Source organism: Halichoerus grypus, chromosome 5 (genome assembly GCF_964656455.1).
Source record: "Halichoerus grypus chromosome 5, mHalGry1.hap1.1, whole genome shotgun sequence".
NCBI classification, from domain to species: Eukaryota; Metazoa; Chordata; class Mammalia; order Carnivora; family Phocidae; genus Halichoerus; species Halichoerus grypus.
In genome coordinates this window covers 37,000,069-37,024,818 of record NC_135716.1, presented here as the reverse complement: position 1 = coordinate 37,024,818, position 24,750 = coordinate 37,000,069, and the positions used below count along the sequence as shown (strand labels likewise).

The 24,750-nt window shown below is 34.3% G+C and overlaps 1 protein-coding gene and 1 non-coding gene across 4 annotated transcripts in view; one reads left to right on the top strand and one right to left on the bottom strand.

Annotated features, from left to right (window-relative positions):
* The window catches only part of VPS13B (vacuolar protein sorting 13 homolog B), a 741,629-nt gene that overhangs the window by 299,683 nt on the left and 417,196 nt on the right, over positions 1 to 24,750 (top strand). For all 3 annotated transcript variants that reach the window (XM_078072177.1, XM_078072178.1, XM_078072179.1), the window contains 2 exons: positions 14,510 to 14,619; positions 19,815 to 19,962. In XM_078072177.1, coding sequence (XP_077928303.1) covers positions 14,510 to 14,619; positions 19,815 to 19,962 — 258 coding nt within the window. The remainder of the gene's footprint in view (positions 1 to 14,509; positions 14,620 to 19,814; positions 19,963 to 24,750) is intronic.
* LOC118525928 (U6 spliceosomal RNA) lies at positions 15,366 to 15,472 on the bottom strand. The gene has a single exon (XR_004912379.1). It is a non-coding gene; the product is annotated as a U6 spliceosomal RNA (small nuclear RNA).

The following is a 24,750-nucleotide window of genomic DNA, read 5'->3' as shown; positions in this document are numbered from 1 at the left end:
AATCAGATAAAAGGCTTAACACAAAAATAGTGTCACATTGGAATACTGGAAACCAGGCCAGGAAACAGTTCTATTTATTATCAGTAATCAAACTGTGTCTTAAATTAAGTGGTATTTGGAGTATACTTTGATTTGAAGCATATTTTCAAGTAATTGCTTCTGGATGAAATGAAGTTACATTTTATAATAAGTGCTTGAAAGATTAAATATAACAATTTATCATATGTTCATTCATTAAATTCCGTATTTTCTATGTCCCAAACACTGTCCTTAGCATTGGATATGTGTAGACAGTAGAGATGGTCTCTGATCTCATGAGACTCCATTCCATCTGAGGAGGTAGATAATGAGTAAACAAAAACTTACGTGATCATAAATGTTAAATAATAAGAAACCATGATACTGTGATGAAAAATACTGTGGAAAAACCTAATTTGATAGGTTGTTCAGAGACAGGCCTCCCTGCAGTTAACAGAGATAGTGACTGAAGGGACAGTGAAGAATTTGATGTGTTCAAGGATAGCTGGTGTATATTCACTATCAGGAGAGTCAGAGTTGTGATTGCAGAGAGGTGAGAGATTGGGCATGGCTTGTAGGTTATGTTGTTTAGACTTACACACAAACACACATACACACACAATGGAATATTACTCAGCCATCAAAAAAGAATGAAATCTTGACATCTGCAATGATGGGAATGGAACTGGAGGGTATTATGCTAAGTGAAATAAATCAGAGAAAGAGAAAGCTTTTCCAAAGCTTATCCCGATGCAGTCCCAACAGTTCATTTTTGCTTTTGTTTCCCTTGCCTTTGGAGATGTGTCTAGCAGGAAGTTGCTGTAGCCAAGGTCGAAGAGACTGCTGCCTGTGTTCTCCTGTAGGGCAAATTTACGTGTATCTTAAAGTGTTTTATGCCTATATTACAGATGTAAAAACTGGAACTGTGGTCAGGTAGGATAAAGCATTGGCATGTTTCAGAGACCTGCTATTCTTTTTTTTTTTTTTTTTTTTTTAGAAACAGACTCTTTTTTTTTTTTTAAATATTTTATTTATTTATTTGAGAGAGAGAATGAGATAGAGAGAGAGAGCATGAGAGGGGGGAGGGTCAGAGGGAGGAGCAGACTCCCTGCCGAGCAGGGAGCCTGATGCGGGACTCGATCCCGGGACTCCAGGATCATGACCTGAGCCGAAGGCAGTTGCTTAACCAACTGAGCCACCCAGGCGCCCGAGACCTGCTATTCTTTATGGTGTTCTACATGGTGTAAATAGAATAAGATTCTAAATAGCCATCAAGTGCTGTAGAAGTATATTTGGAAAATAGTAAGTAGGCTAAGTTAAAACATGCAGATTTATTTTTTGCTTCAGCCATCAGGTGCCCCCACACCCTCCCCAAGACAAGTCAAATTAGGGGGAAAAGTCATTTTAGTCTCAGGTTACTTAGTGAAGACAAATATTGGGGAGTTTTTATTTGGTTGGTTTTGATACATACAGGAAAACAATTTACTAAATTTTTTTTTTTTTATTGTTGGGACTTGGTGATCCTAGGGCTCTTGTATTAAAAAAGCAGCTTGATGGGGCACCTGGGTGGCTCAGTCGTTAAGCGTCTGCCTTCGGCTCAGGTCATGATTCCAGGTCCTGGGATCGAGCCCCGCATCAGGCTCCCTGCTTGGCGGGAAGCCTGCTTCTCCCTCTCCCACTCCCCCTGCTTGTGTTCCCTCTCTCGCTGTGTCTCTCTCTCTGTCAAATAAATAAATAAAATCTTTAAAAAAAAAAAAAAAAAAAGCAGCTTGAATTTCTGAGAAATTGAAAGAAATAACTTGGCTGGAAAAGGATGACTGATGGAATGGAGGGCCATATCTTGGACTTAGAAACGCTAGAAATTTATCATATGATTTATGCAATGAGATTTTAGATGAAATGAGAAGTAATGATGTTAAGTGCCCAGAAAATACATGCTTATCTGGTCTTGATCAAAAAAGCATTGCTTTTAATTTCCAAGTTAAGATTTATTATTATAAATAAAAATTTTAGTGTTCAAGGATTTCATAATTAAATCAAAATGTACACTCTGTCTCATAGCTAGTCTGTTGAGTACTACCATGATTTCAAGAGTGCTTTCCAACTTCTACTGGTAAATGGAATTTAAAAACTACTGACACCATCTAGTGTAGATGACTCTGAAGATTCTTCCAGTTCATTTTAAAAAGGGGTTTATTTATTTGGGAAAAAGAGAGAACAGGAGAGCACATGAGCAGAGGGGAGGGGCAGAAGGAGAGAAGCAGACTCCCTGCTGAGTGTGGACCCCCCAATGCAGGACTTGATCTCAGGAACCTGAGATCATGACCTGAGCCAAAACCGAAGAGTTAGATGCTTAACCCATTGACCCACCCAGGTGCCCCAATAACAAGTATTTGTTTATTAAACTTCTTGCTAGAGTCTATAAAAAGAAATACAACAATATGATCTTTCACTCTGTTTGCTTAAAATTTAAGCCAGATGTGGATAACTTCCTATAATCAGCCAAATTAAAATGCTAAATCAGCATAATATATATTAAGTATTTAGAATTAAACATGATCAGAGATATCTGTTGGCTTTAAATTATTAAACCATACTAATACTCTTTTATTCCAAGTTATATCTCAATTCATATTTTATGCATCATTAACTCAAAAGGTAATTATCATGTTGTTTATATTGGCTTTATAATGCTCATAATCTCAAGCTATTTATTATATGCTAATACAATTAAGATATATGTTGGAGTTTTGGGTCTGTTTATAAAAGAGATGAAGAAATATTTGAAATTGATAAAACTATCATAATACTGGACAATAGAAAAGATTTTACTGAGGTGTATGAGTGAATTGATGATAAATTTTATTATTATATCTTGATTTATAATCTATAGTTTGATTATATTGTCCTATAAGACTAAGTTCAGTTTAAATTGAAGAATTGGTTTTAAAAGTTACTGTTTAGTTACAGGATTGTAGATTTCTTCATACTGATTTGGTGCAGGATCACTGTGATGGAATTCTACATGATGAAAATCCTGTATAAAGAACAGTGACAAATTGCAGATAAATAAAAGAGAGACTTTTATGAGATCTGATAATTTTCCAAACAGTTTTTACTTGTGGTGAATGAAATTTTGGCTTTTGTTTCTTCTATGAACCAAAGTTTTCATTGAAATTCAAAACTGACCCGGAAAAATGTTGGTGTAGTTTCTTGGTTTTAGAATATAAATCATATAATAATTTATTATTAAATCATGAAGTGATGTTTGTTCTATCTTGGTTTGTATACAGCATGGTTCATGGAGTTGCACATCTTTTTCTATAGTGTTATTACTTGTCTATTGCCCCACATACATTCAGACATACCAATATTTTATGTTTAAATAAACATGTATATTATATATTTTATGTTTAAACCTACATACACATGTATGTAATACCTGAAATTTCTGTGTGGTATACTTGTGTCTGCACTTTGCTTTTTTCACTTTATTTATTTTATTTTTTAAGTTTTTATTTTAATCACCCAGTACTTATCATGACAAGTGTCCTCCTCAATCCCATCACCTATTTAACCCATCCCCCACCCACCTCCCCTCTGGTCACCATCAGTTTGTTCTCTATAGTTGTGAGTCTTTTTCTTGGTTTCTCTCACTCTCTTTTGTCCTTTGCTTTTTTGTTTCTTAAATTCTACATGTGAGTGAAATCATATGTTGTTTTTCTCTGACTGACTTATTTCGCTTAGCATTATACTCTCTAGCTCCATCTGTGTCATTGCCACATGGTAAGATTTCATTCTTTTTTGTGGCTCAATAATATTCCATTGTGTATATATGTACCACATTTTCTTTATCTATTCATCAACCGGTGGACACAGGCTGCTTGCAAGTCTTGGCTATTATAAATAATGCTGCTATAAACAGGGGTACATGTATCCCTTTGAATTAATGTTTTTGTGTTCTTTGGGCAAATATTCAGTCGTGCAATTACTGGATCACAGGGTAGGTTTTATTTTTAACCTTTTGAGGAACCTCCGTACTGCTTTCCACAGTGGCTGCACCAGTTTGCGTTCCCATGAACAGTGAGGGAAGGTTCCTTTTTCTCTGCATCCTCGCCAATATTTATCATTTCTTGTGTTGTTGATTTTAGCCATTCTGACAGGTATGAGGTAGTATCATTATACTTTTGATTTGCCTTTCCCTGATTATAAGTGATGATGAGCATCTTTTCATGTGTCTGTTGGCCATCTGGATGTCTTCTTTGGAGAAGTAACTGTTCATATCCTTTTCCCATTTTTAATTGGATTATTTGTTTTTTGAGTGTTGAGTTTTTAAAGTTCTTTATATATTTTGGATTCTAACTCTTTATCAGATACGTCATTTGCAAATATCTTCTCCCATTCTGTAGGCTCCCTTTTAGTTTTATTGTTTCCTTCGTTGTGCAGAATCTTTTTATTTTGTGGTCCCAATAGTTTATTTTTGCTTTTGTTTCCCTTACCTCAGGATACATATCTAGAAAATTGTTGCTATGGCTGATGTCAGAGAAATTAGTGTCTGTGCTCTCTTCTAGGAGTTTTATGGTTTCAGGTCTCACATTTAGGTCTTTAATCCATTTTGAATTTATTTTTGTGTATGGTGTAAGAAAGTGGTCCAGTTTCCTTCTTTTGCATGTAGCTGTCCAGTTTTGCCAACACCATTTTCTGAATAGACTGTCTTTTTTCCATTGGATATTCTTTCCTGCTTTGTCAAAGATTAATTGACCATGTAATTGTGGGTTTTCTTCTGGATTTTCTGTTCCCTTAATCTGTGTTTATTTTTGTGCCAGTACCATACTGTTTTGATTACTGCAGCTTTGTAATATAACTTGAGGTCTGGAATTGTGATGCCTCCAGCTTTGCTTTTTTTTTCTAAGGTTGTTTTGGCTATTTAGGGTCTTCTGTGGCTCCACACAAATTTTAGGATTATTTGTTCTAGTTCTGTGAAAAATGCTCTTGGTATTTTTATATTATATACACACACATATATATTGTCTATAATTATCTTTATGGTTTTAGAGTTTTATGTCTTGAATGTGTAGAGGAGAAAACTTTGAAATATCACAAATCATTAATTGCTGACACAGTTTGAGATTACTATTAAATCTCATTTGTGCATTCTTTGCCAATTGAGAAATAAGACACACGAATCAGATAGAAGACCAGTTTTGAACTTAATGTCTAATAAAATTGATTAACATTTGATCTGGAGAGAATGAAAAAGAACAGTAGGAAAAATGAAAACACACACACAGTCTTAATGAAATCCAGTTCTACCTTCTCTGTACCTGATCTGGACTGAAGAAAAACATGCAACAGGATCAGCTGACTCACTTTGAATTTATGGCGAAGGAATACAGATAGCTTCTTCATGTTTAAAGTGATAGCACGTGTCACTGTTTCACACGTTAGGCTGTTGCCTAAAGCACTCATATCCTCCCCTGCCATCCTTGTTCTGAAATGATGACATTCTCATTTACTGGGAAAGCTGAATTGAGTCAGTGGCTGAAATGAGCTCTGTATTCTCAGTGTTGTACTTGGCCAGAGAATGGAAAGATCAGTGGTGGTAGAAAGTCTTAATGGTGGAAGCTAATTTGAATCAAAGGGTGCACAATATTTGGATAAATGGAAAGAAGAAAGTACATATATACATAAATAAGTGCTTAATATTTTTATATAATGTGAATTGGGCTTAATAGTAAAATTGGCAAGTTTAGAGGACAGTGACAGAATCTATGATAAACTGAAAAAGTAAGACAAATGCATTATTACACTATTTTACTTCCAAGTTAGCACCATCTTGTTCTTTCTGCTCTTTGGGCATATATTTTAGTTCTTTGTGTAATTCGAACCCCACATTGCATTGTTATTATTCCTACTCCAAATAGTCATGAGTGTTTTAAAGGAGATTTAAAGATATATATCTATACATATATATATGCATGAGTGTCTGTATATAAATATAACTAACTGTATGTATAAATAAAAATAACATACTTTTTCAGTGGTCCTCTTTATTTACATACTTAGTCTTTCTGGTGTTCTTCATTCCTTTTCTAGAATTAAATTTCTATCTGGTATATTTCCTTTCATTCTAAAGCACTTTTCTTAATTTCTAGTAGTGCACGTTTTAAGGAGACAAATTGTTTTTGTTGTTTTGTCTTCATTTTTAAAGCATGTTTTCAGCAGGTATATAAATCTAGGTTGTCTTTTCTTATTTCGGCATTTTAAGGATACCATTCTATGGTCTTTGCGTCGCCATTATTTCTGGTGAGGAGTTATCCTCATCATAGTTCCCTTATATTTTTTTTTTTCCTGAGTGACTTCAAATTTTTTTGTCTTTGGTTTCCTGCAGTTTGATCGTGAGGTGTCTAGATCTGTTTTTCTTTTTAATTATTCCTCTTGGAGTTTGCTTAGTTTTTTTTAATCTGTCAGTTGATATTGTTTATGAGTTTTGAAAAGAAATTTTCAAAGAATTCTTCACCTCCAGTATTATATTTTAAATTCTAATATTTCCATTTGTCTCTTTTTAATAGTTTCTTTCTCTCTACTGCAGTTCCCCTTTAGTTCATGCATACTATCTACCTTTTTCACTGTATTCTTTAACATGCTTATCAGAGTTGTTTTAAAGTCCTAGATAATTCCAGTATTTATGCTACCTTTTGAATTTGGGCTATTGACTGTTTTCTTTTTTGATAATGAGTTATTTCTTTTTCTTTTACTGTGCTTCATATTTTTTTAAATGAATGTCAAATGTTGTGTATAAAAAGAATAATAGTGCCTATGGTAGAAAAATGTTTATGCCCCTAAAAGAACATGCCTCTTCTGTCATGTAATTAGTCTAGTTGAGTTGTGTCTGGTTTTTGCTTTATTATTTTTTCTTTCTTTCCTCTTTATTTTTTAATTTTTATTATTGAAGTATAGTTGGCATACGTTGTTATTTACAGGTGCATAACATAGTTGTTCAACAATTGTGTACATTATGGAATGCTTACCATGTTAAGTGCAGTTACCATCTGTCACCATATAACATTACTAAAATAATATTGACTATATTCTCTATGCTCTATGTTCTTTGTTTTTATTCTGTAGTTGAGGTGGGTCTGGTTCTTGCTTATATTGAATTCACTGTAGGCTTCGCATTTTTTGAGAGCAGGATCAGAATCTTTCTTTCAATATGGTTTGTGATTTTTCTCTCAGTTCCTCTTACCTGTGCGCAGACCTGACATGCCTTGTTCACTTGTCCTTACAGGGGTATCTATCTTAGTTCCTCTTTTCTTCTCCTAGTCACAGATAGACCTGGTTGGTGCTCACTGAAAAGTTCAGAATGAATGTGGGATTTTCTTTAGTTCTCCTCCTCTGCTCTCAGAAGTCATCAGGCTCCATGTGCCTGAATGTTAGTGTGGTCTTCCTCATTTCTCCTGTTCTGTGCCCTGCCATTCTCATGAGTATTTGGTGGACGTTTGTTGAAAAGAGATGTCAGGTGGGTACACTCCTCTTCTGTCTAGTATTCTCAGGGATTCTAAATTGTCATGCCAGTCCCCAAACTCATCTTTAAACATTTATTAAAATTTCTCTTGTTTTCTTAACAACTTGTTTCTTTTCCTATTTCTTTTTCTATTCCTATTCCTATTGTCTGAAAGCCACTATTCATTCCTTCCTGCCTATGGCCTTTCACTTTTATGATTTTTGTTCATTAGGTTTTCTTGCAAACCCTGCTGTCTGATGAATGTTGAAAAGCTTTGATAGGTTGAAAAGCATTATATGGCTTGTTTTGTTATGATGGGATAGAATTCTCCTGTGATTTTCTATATCCTACGGGAAGGCATGATAATTGTTAATTAAGTAACGTGAGCTACCCTACTCACATACCTAAAAGTCTTATGATTCAGTTATACTAAACTTGACAGTTACCTTGGATAAAGTTACCAGTGGTTGGCAGCTCATCCCTGCTTTGTCATTTCTTGCCTGTGATTACTGTATCTTGCCTTTATTCTCCACCCATGTTTTTGATTCTTTCTTTTTTGTTTACTTAACAGGCTGAAATTCTTGAAATTATTCTTAAAAATAAGAGTAGCAAATAATTTCTTAAGAGCTGTACAAATCTAAAATGCCTTTAATTTACTATAGCTACATACTAGAAAAATAGTGAGTTTTAGCCACTGACGCTTAGATGAAGATGAATATGTCTGTGTTTTTTGTCTCATTTATTGGTTTAGCATAAAATGCAGGGTACTTGTCCCCTTTTATACCTTGACATTTTACAAGACCATCTCAGAGTTTCTGTAGCTGACAAGAAGCATATATATTTATTTGTAATCCTGTGCACCTTTGGGATCTCTCTTTTTTCATTCTCATTCTTCAGCTTAGGATGTAACTGAAATGACAGTGGTGCCTTGGCTTAACTAATTTGTGAAGCCTGAGTGGAATGTGCATAAATGAGCCATTTTGGCAGTGAGCAGAGAAATAAAGCACACTTTTCTGATTAGTTGTCTCCCAGGCTAAAATTAAACAGAATAATATATTGCCAAATTTTAGTGATTTATGGGGAATCTGTTCTGAGTAAACTCAGGATCAGACTAGTTGCGCACTTACGTGTCGGAACTTGTGTGTTATTTTTAAAGGCGAGGTCTCGTGAATTGAGTATAATATGAAAATATCCCTTTAAACTTAAAAGAACTTTATAATTTCAACTAAATTGATTTTAAATTAATAGATTATTCTCTTTTATCACCTGTTTAACATTCACAGAGGTCCAGCCTGGCTATGTGTCATTCAGTCATCTCTGATATAATGTAATCGTATAACTTTTATGAACATTTGCTGAAGTATTTTTTTAACTTCTTCTTTATAATAAAATAAGGCTTTTAAGGTTAGTTTTCACATGAAAATATTTATTTGGTACATTTGTTTTCCTTTTCTTTTCTATAAAATCTCAGTTAAAAAGGAATGCTACTAATTCACTGAGAAAGTTTTTTGAAAAATTCACTCAACACATTTAATTTTTGACACATCTGAAAGGACTTTTAAAATAACTTGCCCAATATGGAGAATGTCTGTAATTTCTGACTTACTTTTGTCCTTTGAAGTTCGCATACTATTAAACTTATAAACTGCTTTGTTTATATAGGATTTGTGGATGTATTTTTCATCATAATTTGAAAAAAGTTTGTGTTTATCCTGAGAATATGTATGTAGTGAGTTTTGTCTGCATGGCTATGAAAAAGGGTGAGATTTCTTTCTTTGCATCTCTTGATAGAATCTCTGTGATGCACATCACATTGTGGTTGATGCTAATAAATAATAAAAAATGATTTCTTTCCCTAAAAAAAAAGTAAAAATAAAAAAAAAGATTGTATGTGCCTTGTACTTGAGGTGCATAATATTAGAACAAAACTTATCCTGATATATTCGTTTAAAAAAAATAAATGTAATTTCTTTGTTTTCTTCATTATCTTTTAAACAGAACACTGTGCATACAAAAGAATATATATAACATACATGTAAATTTTGAAGTAAAATCATATACTCAATTCCATTTATTTATTTATTATGTTATGTTAATCACCATACATTACATCATTAGTTTTTGATGTAGTGTTCCATGATTCATTGTTTTTCGTATAACACCCAGTGCTCCATTCAGTATGTGCCCCCTTTAATATCCATCACCAGGCTAACCCATCCCCCCACCCCCCTCCCCTCTAGAACCCTCAGTTTGTTTCTCAGAGTCCATAGTCTCTCATGGTTCGTCTCCCCTTCCGATTTCCCCCCCTTCATTTTTCCCTTCCTACTATCTTCTTTTTTTTTTTTTTTTTTTAACATATAATGTATTATTTGTTTCAGAGGTACAGGTCTGTGATTCAACAGTCTTACACAATTCACAGTGCTCACCATTTATTTTTTCCTAAGAAGTTGATTGTCAGTTTTTTTGTGCTTTTAATGCCCAGGTGATCATTCTTGTTGTTTGGGGTGCTTTTTTTAATCTTCTTTTCCCTTCAGTGTTTGTAGCTTCTTCCCACTTTGTTTAATAAAATATGTTTATGTTTATTTTTTTAAGTTTTTATTTAATTTCCAGTTAACATACAGTTTAATATTAGTTTTAGGTGTACAATTTAGTGTTTCAGCAATTCCATACAACACCCAGTGCTCATCACAGGTGACCCCTTAATCCCCATCACCTATTTTACTCATCCCTTCACCCACCTCCCCTCTGGTAACCATCAATTTGTTTTCTATAGTTAAGAGTCTGTTTCTTGGTTTGCCTCTCTTTTTTCCGTTATGCTCATTTGTTTCTCAAATTCCACATGTGAGTTTAATCGTATGGTATTTGTCTTTCTCGGACTTATTTCACTTAGCATAATGCTGTCTAGCAAATGGCAAGATTTCATTCCTTTTTATGGCTGAGTAATATTCCATTGTGTGCACATCTTCTTTATCCATCAGTCAGTGGACATTTGGGCTGTTTCCATCATTTGGCTATTGTAGATAATGCTGCTATAAACTTTGGGGTGCCTGTATCCCTTCAAATTAGTATTTTTGTATCCTTTGGGTAAACACCTAGTAGTGCAATTGCTGGGTCATATAGTAGTTTGTTCTATTTTTAACTTTTTGAGGATCCTTCATACTGTTTTCCAGAGTGGCTGTACCAGTTTGCATTCCCACCAACAGTTCCAGGAGGCTTCCCTTTCTCCGCATCCTCACCAACACCTGTTATTTCTTGTGTTGTTGAGTTTAGTTATTCTCACAGGTGTTAGGTGATATCTGATTGTAGTTTTGAAATAATTTATTTTTAATTATACATTTTAGTTTTATTGGGCTTCTTGGGTTTGAGGCTTACTGTCTTTCAACAATTTTGTAAAATTCTCAGCTGTTATGTTTTTAACAATATTGCCTCTTCCCCAATTTTTGGTATCTCCCTCTGGACATGTTTGATCTTCTTACTCAGTGCTCATATCTCTTAACCTCATTTTAATAATCGTTTTTCATTTTTCTCTTTCAGATGCATTCTAAATGAGCTCGTGCACTTCCCCCATTTCACTTTTTTTTTTCTCTTCAACTATAGCTGATCTGCTGTTTAGCCTGCCCAATGAGTTTTTTACACCAATAATTAACTATGTCATCTTTATCATGTCCATTTTTCTTTAAAAGATGTTCGTTCCTGATGCTTTCTCATTGTTTGATACTCTGCATGATACCATACTTTTGTTATTTTAAACAGTTTATACATAGGTGTTTATTTTCTATATTCAAATATCTCCAGTACTTGAAAGTCTAAATTGGTGGTTGCTTTTTCTGACTCTCTCACAGTGGCTTGCTTTCTGTAGTGCTTGCTGATTTTTTATTAAGAGAACCATTCACAGATCATAATTTGTGGTAGTTACATGACAGTGAATTGGAGACTTTTCAAACAAAATTTTTAAAATATTACGACTTTTCTTGCTCTTTCTTGGTCACTTTAGAGCAAAATTTATTGAGGTCTTACTATGGAAAACGATATTTGGCCAACTTTAATTCTGTCCTGCTCACATCTCACGTTCCTCTTATATATACCTACTCTCAAAATTGTTATATCATGTTTGATTAATCAGTGCATCTGTTTTTCAGAATTTATGTATTTCTGTTTATAAATATTATTCATGGTACAGTCACGTTGTATGCTACGATTAGTTATCATTTCCTTTATAGCATGTGTTTTTCCTGTATTTAATAATTGTGTTTTATTGCTCTTCCGGGAGCGCCTGGGTGGCTTAGTTGGTTAAGCGTTCAACTCTTGATTTCGGCTCAGGTCATGATCTCAGGATCGTGAGATGGAGACCTGCATCCAGCTCTGTGCTGAGCGTGGAGCCTGCTTGGGGTCCTCGTTCTCCCTCTCCCTCTGCCCCTTCCCCTGCTCTCTCTCTCTCTCAAAAATAAATAATAAATGTATCTTAAATATTGTTATTACATTTTTCACGTACCTGTAACTAATTTACTGTTGTCATTTTGGGGATTCCTGTCACTTTTCTCCTGTGTTAGATCTTTTGTCTCTTAGACCCCACATTCTTCTTTCTTGTTGCAATTGCTTTTTGTGGAACACATTTCTTACTGTTAAATATGTATTAATTTGTGGTGTCTTTAATATTTATGTAATATTAATTATAAAAAAATTATATTACAGTGGGCTTATGTGGCAGGAAACACTGCATAGTAATTTAAACCTAATTGTAATTTCATTTCTTTATATGGAATTTAGGAAAAGTCTTTTAACTTAAGATTGAATTATATATTCTTGAATTTAAATAAAAAATTTAAACTCTCCATTTAAATGTATGTAATTAATTTCTTTAAAATTAAAAGATTTTAATAATTTTTATGCGTTATGGCAAATACATATATGTATATCAGATTGCATCTTCTAATTGACTTCAGTTATGACTCCCCCTTTCCAGTCATCTGTATTTAGCTTGTCCTGTTCATTCCTTCCTGAGATGTATTTGAGTGAATCATTGCTCAGGAGCACATGCATTGTTACATGGAAGTGGATGGGATTGCTTTTGCCTCAGAACGCTGCCCAAGAGTCTACACTGGAGATTCAGAAGCACTGAAAGGTGGAAGATGAATACACATGACAATTTTTGATTGTTTGAAAATTCTGTGCAAAAGTTTTTAAAACGGGATATTTCTCTTGCTTACTCCCCTCCATCTTTCTATCTCTATCTCTGTGTGGTTCACTTTTCATAGGAGTTGGTACTAATAGTAATTGTATTGTTTAGATAATCTGCAGTATTACAGAACCAATGGGCTTTTGCACCTAATCCGAGAACTCATCTACTCTTTATTATGTCTCTCTATTCCTACCATATGGCCGTTACTTTTCTAGCTACTGGGGGATATAGTTGAGAACAACATTGAAAAATACCTCTTACTTGATACTCCATATACCCCAATAGAGCTAATAATATTTTATCAAGAAATATATGTAGAAACGCAAAAATGTATTTATGGAATGCACAGAACCTGCATATAAATTATGAATGGGATATTAAGCTTTGGTTAAGTCTGATGTGAGTTGGCTTTTTATCAGAGGGGGACTAAAATACTTTCCTAGAATGGAATTGCAACTTGTTACACTTCAGCTTTGTGTTTTATGTCAGAATGTTAGCCTGTGTTTCATCTAGGCAGATGAACATCTTGCTTCTGAATGTTTAAAGCTGTAATTTGCAGTGATTTATTGAGTGGTTATAATAATCCTTCCTTTCACATTGTGAATTAAGTTTGTAATATAAACAAAAAAGGGAGATAATATTCTGTTCTCATGACCAATATAGAAATTGCGTTTTGCCTAAAAAATAAAGCTGCTTATTATTAAAGACATATTCACTTAAAAATTTTTTTTATTTAAATTCAATTTAGTTAACATATACTGTATTATTAGTTTCAGGGATAGAATGCAGTGATTCATGGGTTGCATATAACACCCAGTGCTCATTCAATCAGGTGCCTTCCATAATGCCCATCACCCAGTTACCCCATCCCCCACGCCCTTCACCTCCAGCAACCCTGTTTGTTTCCTGTAGTTAAGAGTCTCTCATGGTTAGCCTCCATCTCTGTTCTTGTCTTATTTTATTTTTCCTTCCCTTCCCCTATGTTCCATCTGTTTTGCTTCTTAAATTCCACATATGAGTGAAATCATATGGTAGACATACTCACTTTTAATGAGATAATTCATTTTCCATAAAATTCATTATTTTTAAAGTGCATAATTTAATGGTTTTTAGTATATTTGCAAGGTAGTGCAACAATCACCATTTTCTAATTCTGGAACATTTTAATCACTCCCCAAAGAACCGCATATCTGTTAGCAGTTACTTTCCATTCTTTCCTCCCCCCAAGCACTGGCATCCGCTAATCCCACCTTTTTTCTCTGTGGTTTTTGCCTGTTCTAGCCGTTTCATGTAAGTGGAATCATCCAGTATGTGCTTTTCTGTGACTGGCTTCTTTCACTTAACATGTGTTCAAGGTGGTGTAGCATGAATCAGTACTTTATTCCTTGTGATGGACAAATAATTTTCCATTATATGGCTATACCACATTTTGCTTATCCATTCAACCATTCATGGACATTTGTGTCATTTCCACCTTTTGCTATTATGAATCCTGCTTTGAAAAGTTGGGTACAAGCTTTTGAGTGGACATATGATTTTAGTTCTCTTGGTACATACCTAGGAATAAAATTGTTGGGTCATTTTGTGACTGTATTTTTGCTTCTTGAGGAAATGCCAAAGTGTTTTTGAAAGTATTTGCACCATTTTATGCTCCCACAAGCAGTATATGAGGGCTTGAATTCCTCCACATCTTTGTCTACCCTTGTTAATTTGTCTTTTTATTATAGCTGTCCTACTTGGTGTGAAGTGATATAAAGCTTACTATTTTGTATAAGAAATTAACACAATTTTAAAATCTTGATTTTTAGGTGCTGTACTTCTTTGTAGTGTACAAGGAGTAGCAGTTAATATTGATCCAGTCTTATACACCTGGCTCGTTTATCAGCCGCAGAAACGAACCAGTAGACATATGCAGCAGGTGAGAAATTTTATAATTTATTCTCTTAATGAATAAATCTTTTTCTCAGTCATTTGTTAGAGTTACGTATTGTTTGAATTGATTTTTTTAATGGATGTACCACAATTCCTTTGTCCTCCACTCTACCCCTTTCAAGCAATTCTATTCCTTCATTTCTAAACAGTAATTACAGCTCAAATAGAGTTTCATTGACTATTGAGGTGGATTTCTGTGCAATTGCTGGTAAAGCAGAAACACTGGAGAGACTAGTTTAGGTGGTCCTATTTTACTGACTTGTTTTGGATGTTTGTTCTGAGTGTTTGATGCATAAGAATTGCGTAGTAAATGTTAGCTTTTGTTTTTATTATCTGTGTATTTCCTCTTCATCTTTAGGTTTACTCAACAAGTATTCACTGAGTGCCAAACTCCTGGATTGGGATGGTTGGTATAAAAGAGTTGGGATATATGCTTATTTAAAAGGGTATAAATTACAAAGTAAAAAGTAGCTAATTGTAGTTTCTGGAGTGCGTAAATTCTCTATCTCATGATGCTTAAATGGAATTCTTACAGACGGGTTTTATTATTCCCATTTTAAAAAATGAAGAAACTGATGCTTATTGACATTTACCTACCTATTGTCACATGTAGTAAATGGCAGAACTTAAATGTTTTTCAGGCCAAATGTATGCTATCTTACATTGCATTTTCCCATTGACTTAATTGTAATTTTATAGTACTCTAATTGGAATAACTTTGTATCTTTTTTTTTTAATATGAAACATTTCATGAATTTGCCTGTCATCCTTGCTTAGGGGTCATGCTAATTTTCTCTGTATTGTTCCAGTTTTAGATTATGTGCTGCCAAAGGGAGTGCTGCATCTTTTTTCTGAAGTAACTTAAAGCTAGTTGATAGAAAAATACACAATTTTATAATTAAATAAGACAATAAAAAATTGACAGTGACAGAATATTTCAACCCATGCCTCAAGGAGCATCTTTTAAAGGATTTTCTTCACCCTGTCTTAATTTCACTTGAAACTAGAGCTTCCATTTCCCAGTTTCATTCTTCTTTTTTATCAAATAGTTAGAGACCATGAGACACTGTGCTAGATACTGGGGCTACAGAAATAAAAGTTAATTTTTAGCATATCCCTCCCTCTAGAGGTACTTACTGTATTTAAGGATATGAAGGAATATAGTAACGCCATTTTTAGAAATTGCTATGTTAGATCCACACAGGATTATGTGGAAAAAGATAAAGAAGAATAGTTCTCACAGGCAGGTGAGGTTGTTAAAAGGAGAAATTAAGACAGTTGAGCTGAGTATTATAGGAGTAAACCAGACCAGGAAGTTTGCTGTAAACTGAACTGTGTGAGCAGAGAAAAAAAAAAAAAAAGCATTAACTTGGTAAGAAAGGGACCTTCAGTGTTTCCAGACTAGAGCCAATTGTTCTTATAGAGGCTGGTAGGAATTGGAAGCCAGTTCATAAAAGATTTTTTTTGTAATACAGAATGTTTGTGACTTCATCCTGAAGGGTAAAGAACTGTAGGAACCTGATATAAAGAGATTTGAATTTTAGGAAGTTTACTCTAACAGAATGTTGAATAAAACTAAAGATGAGGAAATACAGAGATAATAAAAATGAAAGCGAACATTTACTACGCAGTTCTTCTGCATCAGATACTCAGAACGAACATCTAGGCACTCTGAGGGAAAATAGGCCATTAAAAAATAGGACCACCTAAACTAGTCTCTCCAGTGTCTCTGCTTTACCAGCAAGTGCATAGAAATCCATCTAAATAGTCAGTGACACTAATTTCAGGGAGCACTTGAGAAATATTTTAGGTGTAAGTTCTTTTAATTGAGTAATAATTGACGTGTTAGTTGTCAGGTGTACAACATAATGATTTTTTTTTTTTTTAAAGATTTTATTTATTTATTTGACACACAGAGAGAGAGAGAGACAGTGAGAGAGGGAACACAAGCAGGGGGAGAGGGAGAGGGGGAAGCAGGCTTCCCGCCGAGCACAGAGGCCGATGTGGGGCTTGATCCCAGGACTCTGGGATCATGACCTGAGCCGAAGGCAGATGCTTAACGACTGAGCCACCCAGGTGCCCCAACATGATGATTTGGTATTTGTGTATATTGTGAAATTATCACCACAATAAGTAGTTAACATCCATCACTACAGACAGTTGCAAATTTTTTTCCTTGTGATGAGAACTTTTAAGATCTCCCTTAGCAACTTTTAAATATACAATATGGTACTATTAACTATAGTCATATTGCTGTACATTACGTCTCATGACGGAAGTTTGTACTTTTTCACCCCATTCACTTCCACTGCCCCCATGAGTTTGTCTTTTTTTTTTTTTTTAATATACCACATATAAGTGAAATCATATGACATTTTTCTTTCTCTGGCTTATTTCACTTAGCCTAGTTGTCTTATTAGGTCCATACATGTTGTCACAAATGAGAAGACTTCCTTTTTTTTTTTATGGCTGAATAATATCCTGTTGTATTGTAAATTCTCATTGGTTATTTTATAAATGATGCAGTTATGTCCAGTACACTAGAGATATCTCTGAAGGTCAAATAATATTCCAGCATCTTTTTTTGTTGTTGTTCTAGCATCTTAAGTAGATTGATTCATTTGATTGATACCTTTAAAGATTTTGATATTTAATTTTATTTTTATTATATTATTTTATAACTTTAAAATTAAATGTAAATATATATTTAAAAATGTTTTTCTAAGTTCAAAAATAATAGTTTTATTTACCCATAATCCTACTCATGCAGAGTTACAAATAATACTGGGATAAATATCTTCATAGCTAAATCTTTGAGTTTTTTTAAGTATTCACTTAGAATATATTTTTGAAAGTGTAATTAATAGTTAAAGGCATGTATTGAGGGGCCTGGGTGGCTCAGTCAGTTAAGTGTCTGCCTTCGGCTCAGGTCATGATCTTGGGTTCCTGGGATCAAGCCCCACATTGGGCTCCATGCTTAGCAGGAATGGGCAGGTGGCTAGCAGTTAGAGGGATTTTAGCCTTTTCTGTAATATTTCATTGGTCTCTTTAAAAAAAAAAGGAAATATGATAAAAATGTAAATAGCCAATAACTATTGGATGTAATGAGAATGTGGATGTTTTTTTCTTTATAATTTCCTATACTTTTACATTTATTAAATTAATAAAGAGGGAGAATTTTATAGGAAGAGCAACAAAAGCTTTTAGGTATTTTGAGCTCATGGGATATTGATGCATCAAGGATAGGAGAAATCGGGGGCTAGCACACAACTGATATTTGAGGGACTATCTAGTACCAGAAGGTAGAAGAATATTAGTAGAAAAATGGAAGGTTGCTAAAAATAAATATTGTTTATTTTTATATTTTTGACTGGGATAGCCATATTTACAGAAAAGTGGAAGAAATCAAATCATCTTACTCTATATCCAGTATCTCTTCATGCCTGACATGTAGTATCTATATTAACAATCATTCAGCAAATATTTATGGAGAGTCTTTTGGACACCATTGTAGGTATTTGGAATACGGTTCTGTAGAAGACCTATCAGAACCTGATGTCTTGTTAGGAAGGGTTTTGTTTGGGCTTTTAACGAATCCTTAAAGAATGCTTTTCTGAAAATGCACCCAGTTTCAGCCACCAAAAGGAAGGATTTTTTTGTTTGTTTTGGGGTAATACCAATATTATGGCTTTTATGAATCTCATCTTTCAGCTGTTTTGCTTGAATTAAACATCACACTATGCAGAACTTAATTTTTCTCTAATACATTAATTTGAATCTGAACATAGTTGTAATTTTTTGGAGTACTTGGTCATATTCCAGGTTTATAAGTGATAGGCAAGAAATTCAAGGGATTATGGGATCACTAAATGCTAGAACATAAGTAGACATCTCCACTCCCATATTTTATAGTTGAGGAATTTTAAATGCACCAAAACTTAACAATATGTTGAACATTTCTCATCTAGGTCTTAAAATACTGTTTCCTATTCAGATTTGTATAAATATTATCAGTTTTACTAAATTCTTAATATGAAAGCAGGTACTATACATTGTGATGTTTCCCACAAATATATTTAATCTTTCCATTTTCTCATTATCAGCTTTCTTGTCCTTTTACTCAGCTTAAGTAGCAACTTTAAAATAATTTGCCTTTTCCCCCTCTATCTCATAACTTGATTGATTATATTACATAGTTAGATAATGTACCTATGTTCTGATTGGAATATTTTTATAATCTAATTAATATTAAATAAGTAATAAAGGTTGAGTGAGGCTTAAAGGTGGATCTTTAAAAATGTGATGGTTGTGCTGTTGAGAGTAATGTGAGACTCCATTGCTGCTCGACCAGCCCCTCCAGAGTTACTGTCTGATGCAGCTGTATTACAGTTATCAGCTGTTGCTGCCCAGGCTGCAATTTCCTTCTCAATTTGTGGCTAAAACCCAACATTTGATGATTGTTTTCCACCCAGTTCAACATTGATCTTTGATCCTGCAGCAAACTTAAAAAATACTTTTTTTTCTTTTTTGCCAAAAATCTGACAAGATTGTATTGGGCGTCATCAGCAGTAACATCAGACTTTATTGCAGTGAATAAAGATGAAACAGCTGCTTTATTGTCCAATTTAGCACTCACACATTCAATATAGGATCATAATGTTTTCCAGCTTTCTCTAACTATGGATACTTTTCTATGCTTTCTAAATATGCTGTGTATATCACTTTGTCAGACAAAATGTAGAGATTTTCAGCAATTCCTTACTAAGTTGAACTGTAACATGTAATTAATCACTTTATAGAAGTATGTCCCTAAAATATCATTTGATGAGGATAACTTTTTATTTCCTACTAATTATAATTTTCAAAGCTAATTGTAGTTTTGATTTGCCCTTACCATATTATCTTTACGCTTCTTTCTGAAATTTATTTTAAATTCCGTTTATTTCCATGCTTAGTTTTCACACAGAATTGTAATTTCACACTGAAACTAAGTGTCCCTGTGTGAATTTGTGTGTATAAGACAGACAGACAGAGAGGGAAGAACTGAGAGAGGTACAGATTGACTGATTGGTATTTTAACTTCAACACCACTTATGAAGGATTTTCCTCAATGTTGCCATGTTTAACCTTCACTGCTTAAGAAATAGTAAATAATTCAGTGTTTCATTTGCCTCTCTCCAGCAGCCTGTCGTAGCTGTTCCTCTTGTTATGCCAATTAGCAGAAGGAAAGAAGATGAGGTGTCTGTTGGAAGTGCTCCCCTAGCAAAGCAGCAGTCGTATCAGGCCTCTGAATATGCCAGTAGCCCTATAAAAACAAAAACAGTAACAGGTATGTGTCAAGAATTCTAAAGGGTCTGTGATTTTACCCTAACTCTAATAAGTTATCAAGTTATCTGGGCCACAATATCATGCATGCCAGCCAAAGACACGAGACTCCTGGAATGGAGACAAAGGACTTTATCTTACAGCATTAGCAGTAACCCAGGGTATCAGCATTTTCTTGTGTCCCTGCCCTAAGCCTAATTCCCACAGGGTGGCACCAAGAAGGTCAGATGTTACTTATACACAATGGATTATGTTAGAGGAGAGAAACCCTCAATTAGGGAACCTGAACTTGTTATAATTGGTAGAAAACATGCCTGCCATTTTCTCTGGAGGGAGGCACTATTTGTAACTTGCAAGGCCTTTAGCCTTTGCTCAAAAGGAGGACAATATCTGTCTTTTTAGGCTATATGCTGTACAGATATCCTTGAAAACACAACTGGGCACAAAAAGCACTCACTGTCTCTACTTTTAAGACTTGCAAAAACACTAGAGACCCATAGAGAAACCGTCTCCCAATAGTATGTTCTTTTTTTTTTAAAAGATTTTATTTATTTATTTATTTGACAGAGAGAGAGAGAACGAGAGCAGGAACACAAGCAGGGGGAGTGGGAGAGGGAGAAGCAGGCTTCCCGCCAAGCAGGGAGCACGACTCAGGGCTCGATCCCAGGACCCTGGGATCATGACCTGAGCTGAAGGCAGACGCTTAACGACTGAGCCACCCAGGCGCCCTAATATGTTCTTTCTTAAAGTGAATTCTTTCAAAACACAATATATGTCGATTTTCTCCCTTTCCCTTCTCTCAGCTAGATCATCTCTGCAAATATAGAACATATTCTTCCGTAAGACAGTTTTTAAATCCCCATTTGTATAGTTAAAAAAAGCACTTTATGATTGCATTTAAGTGCCGTTTTCCTCATTAACTTGTAATGTTTGTGATGATAGTCACCTATCTTCAGGAGATTTTATATTTTTCCTTAGATACTAAGCTTTATTTCATATGACTCCTGTATTCCGAAACTGTATTGGAAAAGGTTTTATATTTTCAGTAAATTAAAAACCACTCATTGAATGTCTGTAATGGGCAAAACTCTGTTGTGATATTCTTGAGTGTAGATACATTAATGAAACATGATCCATGCCCTTAAGGAATTTAAAATATTATAAATCAAACTAACATTTATAGTTTAGAGGAAAAGTACTATTTTCTGACCATATTTAACAACAACAATAAAATGGTAACATTTATTTTTGTGAAGTTTTATGCCTCTTATTTTACTTCTCCTAAAGTGTCGATGTTATGTTTATTTTGTGAAATTATTAGACTTCCACCTGTCAGCATCCACAAACCTTTTACTCTGTTGAGATTTTCTTTATCAGATGACAAAAATACCAATTTTTGTAACATAGGAAGCTGATCTGTAACTTAAGTATTGAATTTTTAATACAGAATTAGGTATTATTTCCTTTAGATACTATGCTAAATTTTATACTTTAGATCTCCTGAACTGTTAATTTATATAAAGGTTTATAAATATCACCTTTTTTTGTAGCGGGGGAGGGATAGAGGGAGAGGGAAAGAGACAATCTTAAGCAGGCTCCACGCCCAGCACAGAGGAGCCCCGATGCAGGACTAATTCTCATGACCCTGAGATCATGACCTGAGCTGAAATCAAGAGTTGGACACCTAAAGGACTGAGTCACCCAGGCGTCCCATATAATTATCACCTCTTGATAAATAAAATGTCTACTAAAGAGTCATATGATAAAAGTAAATTTAATCTTGTATGCATATTAACCACATATTCTGACCTCCTGCTTACTATTTAGTTGTGTTCTTTAAATCACACTTGATAATTGATTTAAAATAATTGTTAAGGATAAATATAGGTGAGAGAAAATGCTTAGATTTAAATGAAATTACATGACACAGAGCTATATAGAAATTATGATCATAGACATTTATTCTTTATGATTTGTGTATCTTCCTTCTTGAATGCTCACTATTTTTACTTCTCTGGAATCCTTGGTGGTAGTGCTTTCTTGAGAATGCTCTGTGCTAATCATTTTCTTAAGTTTCAAAATTTTCAGTTCTATTTTTAATTAGAGTCTGTTCCTGTTTCAGTTTTAATTTAAAAAATGTTTTATGAGTCCTTTGTATCTACTGCTAAATGAAGTTACCATTGTTGTACTCATTATTTAATTGCATCATAAACTGTAATGAATTTGGTAATGCATTCATAACCTTTTACACATCTTGTTTGTTTTTTTAGTATTACTATCTTAACCTTTAAATTGTATAGTTCAGTTAGTCTTAAATATATTCACATTATTATGGAATGCACATTTAAATTTTTTAACTGAATTTTACAGTGAAGAACTGTCAGTGTTAATTTATGCCTGAATTCTTATTAGAATGAGTTTTCATATTTTCAACCTAAGTTCCAGTCTTGGTCTTAAGTTCATCCCCAACAATTATGTAGTATTTTTGGCACATGAAGGCCAAAGCTTGGTGATACTGCACTGGCCTTGATTTTGCTTGGTGATTATTCAACAAGAAGCACACATTTTCCTCTTCCAATCACAATTAACCAATGTTAAATAGCTGGCTACAGGGAGAACATATGTTTGATGGTTGGAAATGTGTTGACAGCAGAACAACACTATTTCAGTGATATAGGCACATAAGGCAGGCCAAGCCAGAATAAAAGCATGTCTCACATGAAGATAATATATTATCACAGAATTCTAAGTAATCTTCTAGAGAACCTATTTTTGAAAACAGGGAAACCCTTAAAAGCTATGACATCTGTTTACCCTATGTTTTGGAAATGTTATGAAAATTAATTTGGAGCTCTTGATGAAAATGTCTGTAATGGAGATGAAAACTTTTAAAAGCAGGATGCTCCATAAATGATAGTTCTTTAAAAAATACCAGCTATTTTTATCTTACATGTTTATGTATTACTTCTCAAGTCCAAAGCACTGTAAGTACATGGTTAAAATAATAGAAGGCCTTTTAATTTGACTTCTTGACTACTACCAAGATAATAATAAATTGAGGTATGATAATTAATGATGTAAATTTTAGTAGATAACGCCACAATTTTAAAGTATGGAACTTTAGCTTCTGAGCATGATGGTGTATCAGGGACTAGATTTATATTCCTGCTATAAATAACTAAGAAACTTGTCCAAATATATGGGAGAAAAAAGCTTCTAGACATTGGACAATAGGCGGTACAGGACTGTGATTCGTCATAGAAAGGAAACAAAGCAGTTGAGCCTTAGGATTGCCCTGCTTTATGGCTAAAGGCACATTCCAGACCACAGAACAGGGTGCAATATATTAAGCTGAGCTCAGCTGTCTTGCTGAATTGAAGTTTAGGGAGGTAGAGTGACTGAAGTAGTAGGAGGTGGAGAAGACTGCAGATCATGGGGTAAAATTCTAGAGAGAGAACGCTGTGTAGCAGAAGAGCTCCAGAAATCAGGAATAGTGTTCTCATTGAGTATTTGCTAAGTAGTAAGCCATGCATGCATAGAACGAGACTCTGCACAGTTGGGCAAAGGATGACTGAGGAACCATGATCTGAATGATTCCCAGAGCTCACACAGGGCTGGAAGGCATTCAGGTTCCTATTGTCATAGTATACAATCCCGATGATTATTCAGGACATTCAGGAGAGACCTTAGAAAAGCCATGCCTCCGTAGTGGATCTAAACTATTGAAAATGTAAAGGCTACCTTAGACTCATCTTAAGCAAATTTTAAAAAGCCTCTGAAGCAACAAAAACAGTGAGTAAGTTAAGTGCTGGCAAAATGAAGCCCAACACTATTAAGAGGAATGTTAGAAGATCCAGACATGTAACAACTTTAAAAGCACAATGTCAGGCATTCAATCAAAAAACCAATAGAGATGCAGAGAAGTAGGAATCTATGACCAGAAGAAAAATAAGCCAATAGAAATGAACTAAGAAATGGCATAGATGATAGAGTTAGCAGGTGTATTAAATACTTGTACATTCAAGTGGGTAATTATAACTATGATCAGGTATTTAAGGAAAGCTGAGTACATTTTGGAGGGAAATAGAAGATATAATACAGAACCAAGCCCGACTCTAGAGTTGAAAAATATATGGGAAGGGAGAAACTGACTGGGTGAATTAACACTCGAGTAGACATTGCAGAAGAAGAAATCAACTTTGAAGACCTAGCAGTAGAAACTTGCCAAAATGAAGCACAAAGAGTATAAACGGGAAAAAAAGTGTGTAGAATGTTAGTAGACTGTGGGATGATAATTAATTTGGCTAGTCAGAGTAGGGTCTCACTGAAAGTTTGAACAGATACTTGAAGCCGGTAAAGGAGGGAGCCATGCAGATATCTTTAGAAAAATCATATGGGGTTATATATGTATCTTGGAATAAATTATCCAGTCTAACCCCTTCACTTTATAATTACGGAGATTGATTCATAAAAAGGTCAAGCAACTTATCCAAGGTTAAAAAATATTTAGTGAAAAAAATTTTTAGTGAGGCTTGTTTTTAAAGTTCCAGATAATGTATTTCACCCATCCCACCACCCACCTCCTCTCTGGTAACCATCAGTTTGTTCTCTATAAGTAAGAACCTGTTTCTTGGGGTTTTTTTGTTTATTTGTTTTGGTTTGGTTTGGTTTGGTTTTTTTGCTTGTTTGCTTTGTTTCTTAAATTTCACATATGAGTGAAATCATGCGGTATTTGTCTTCCTCTGACTGACTTATTTTGCTTAGCATAATCCTCTCTACTTCCATCCATGTT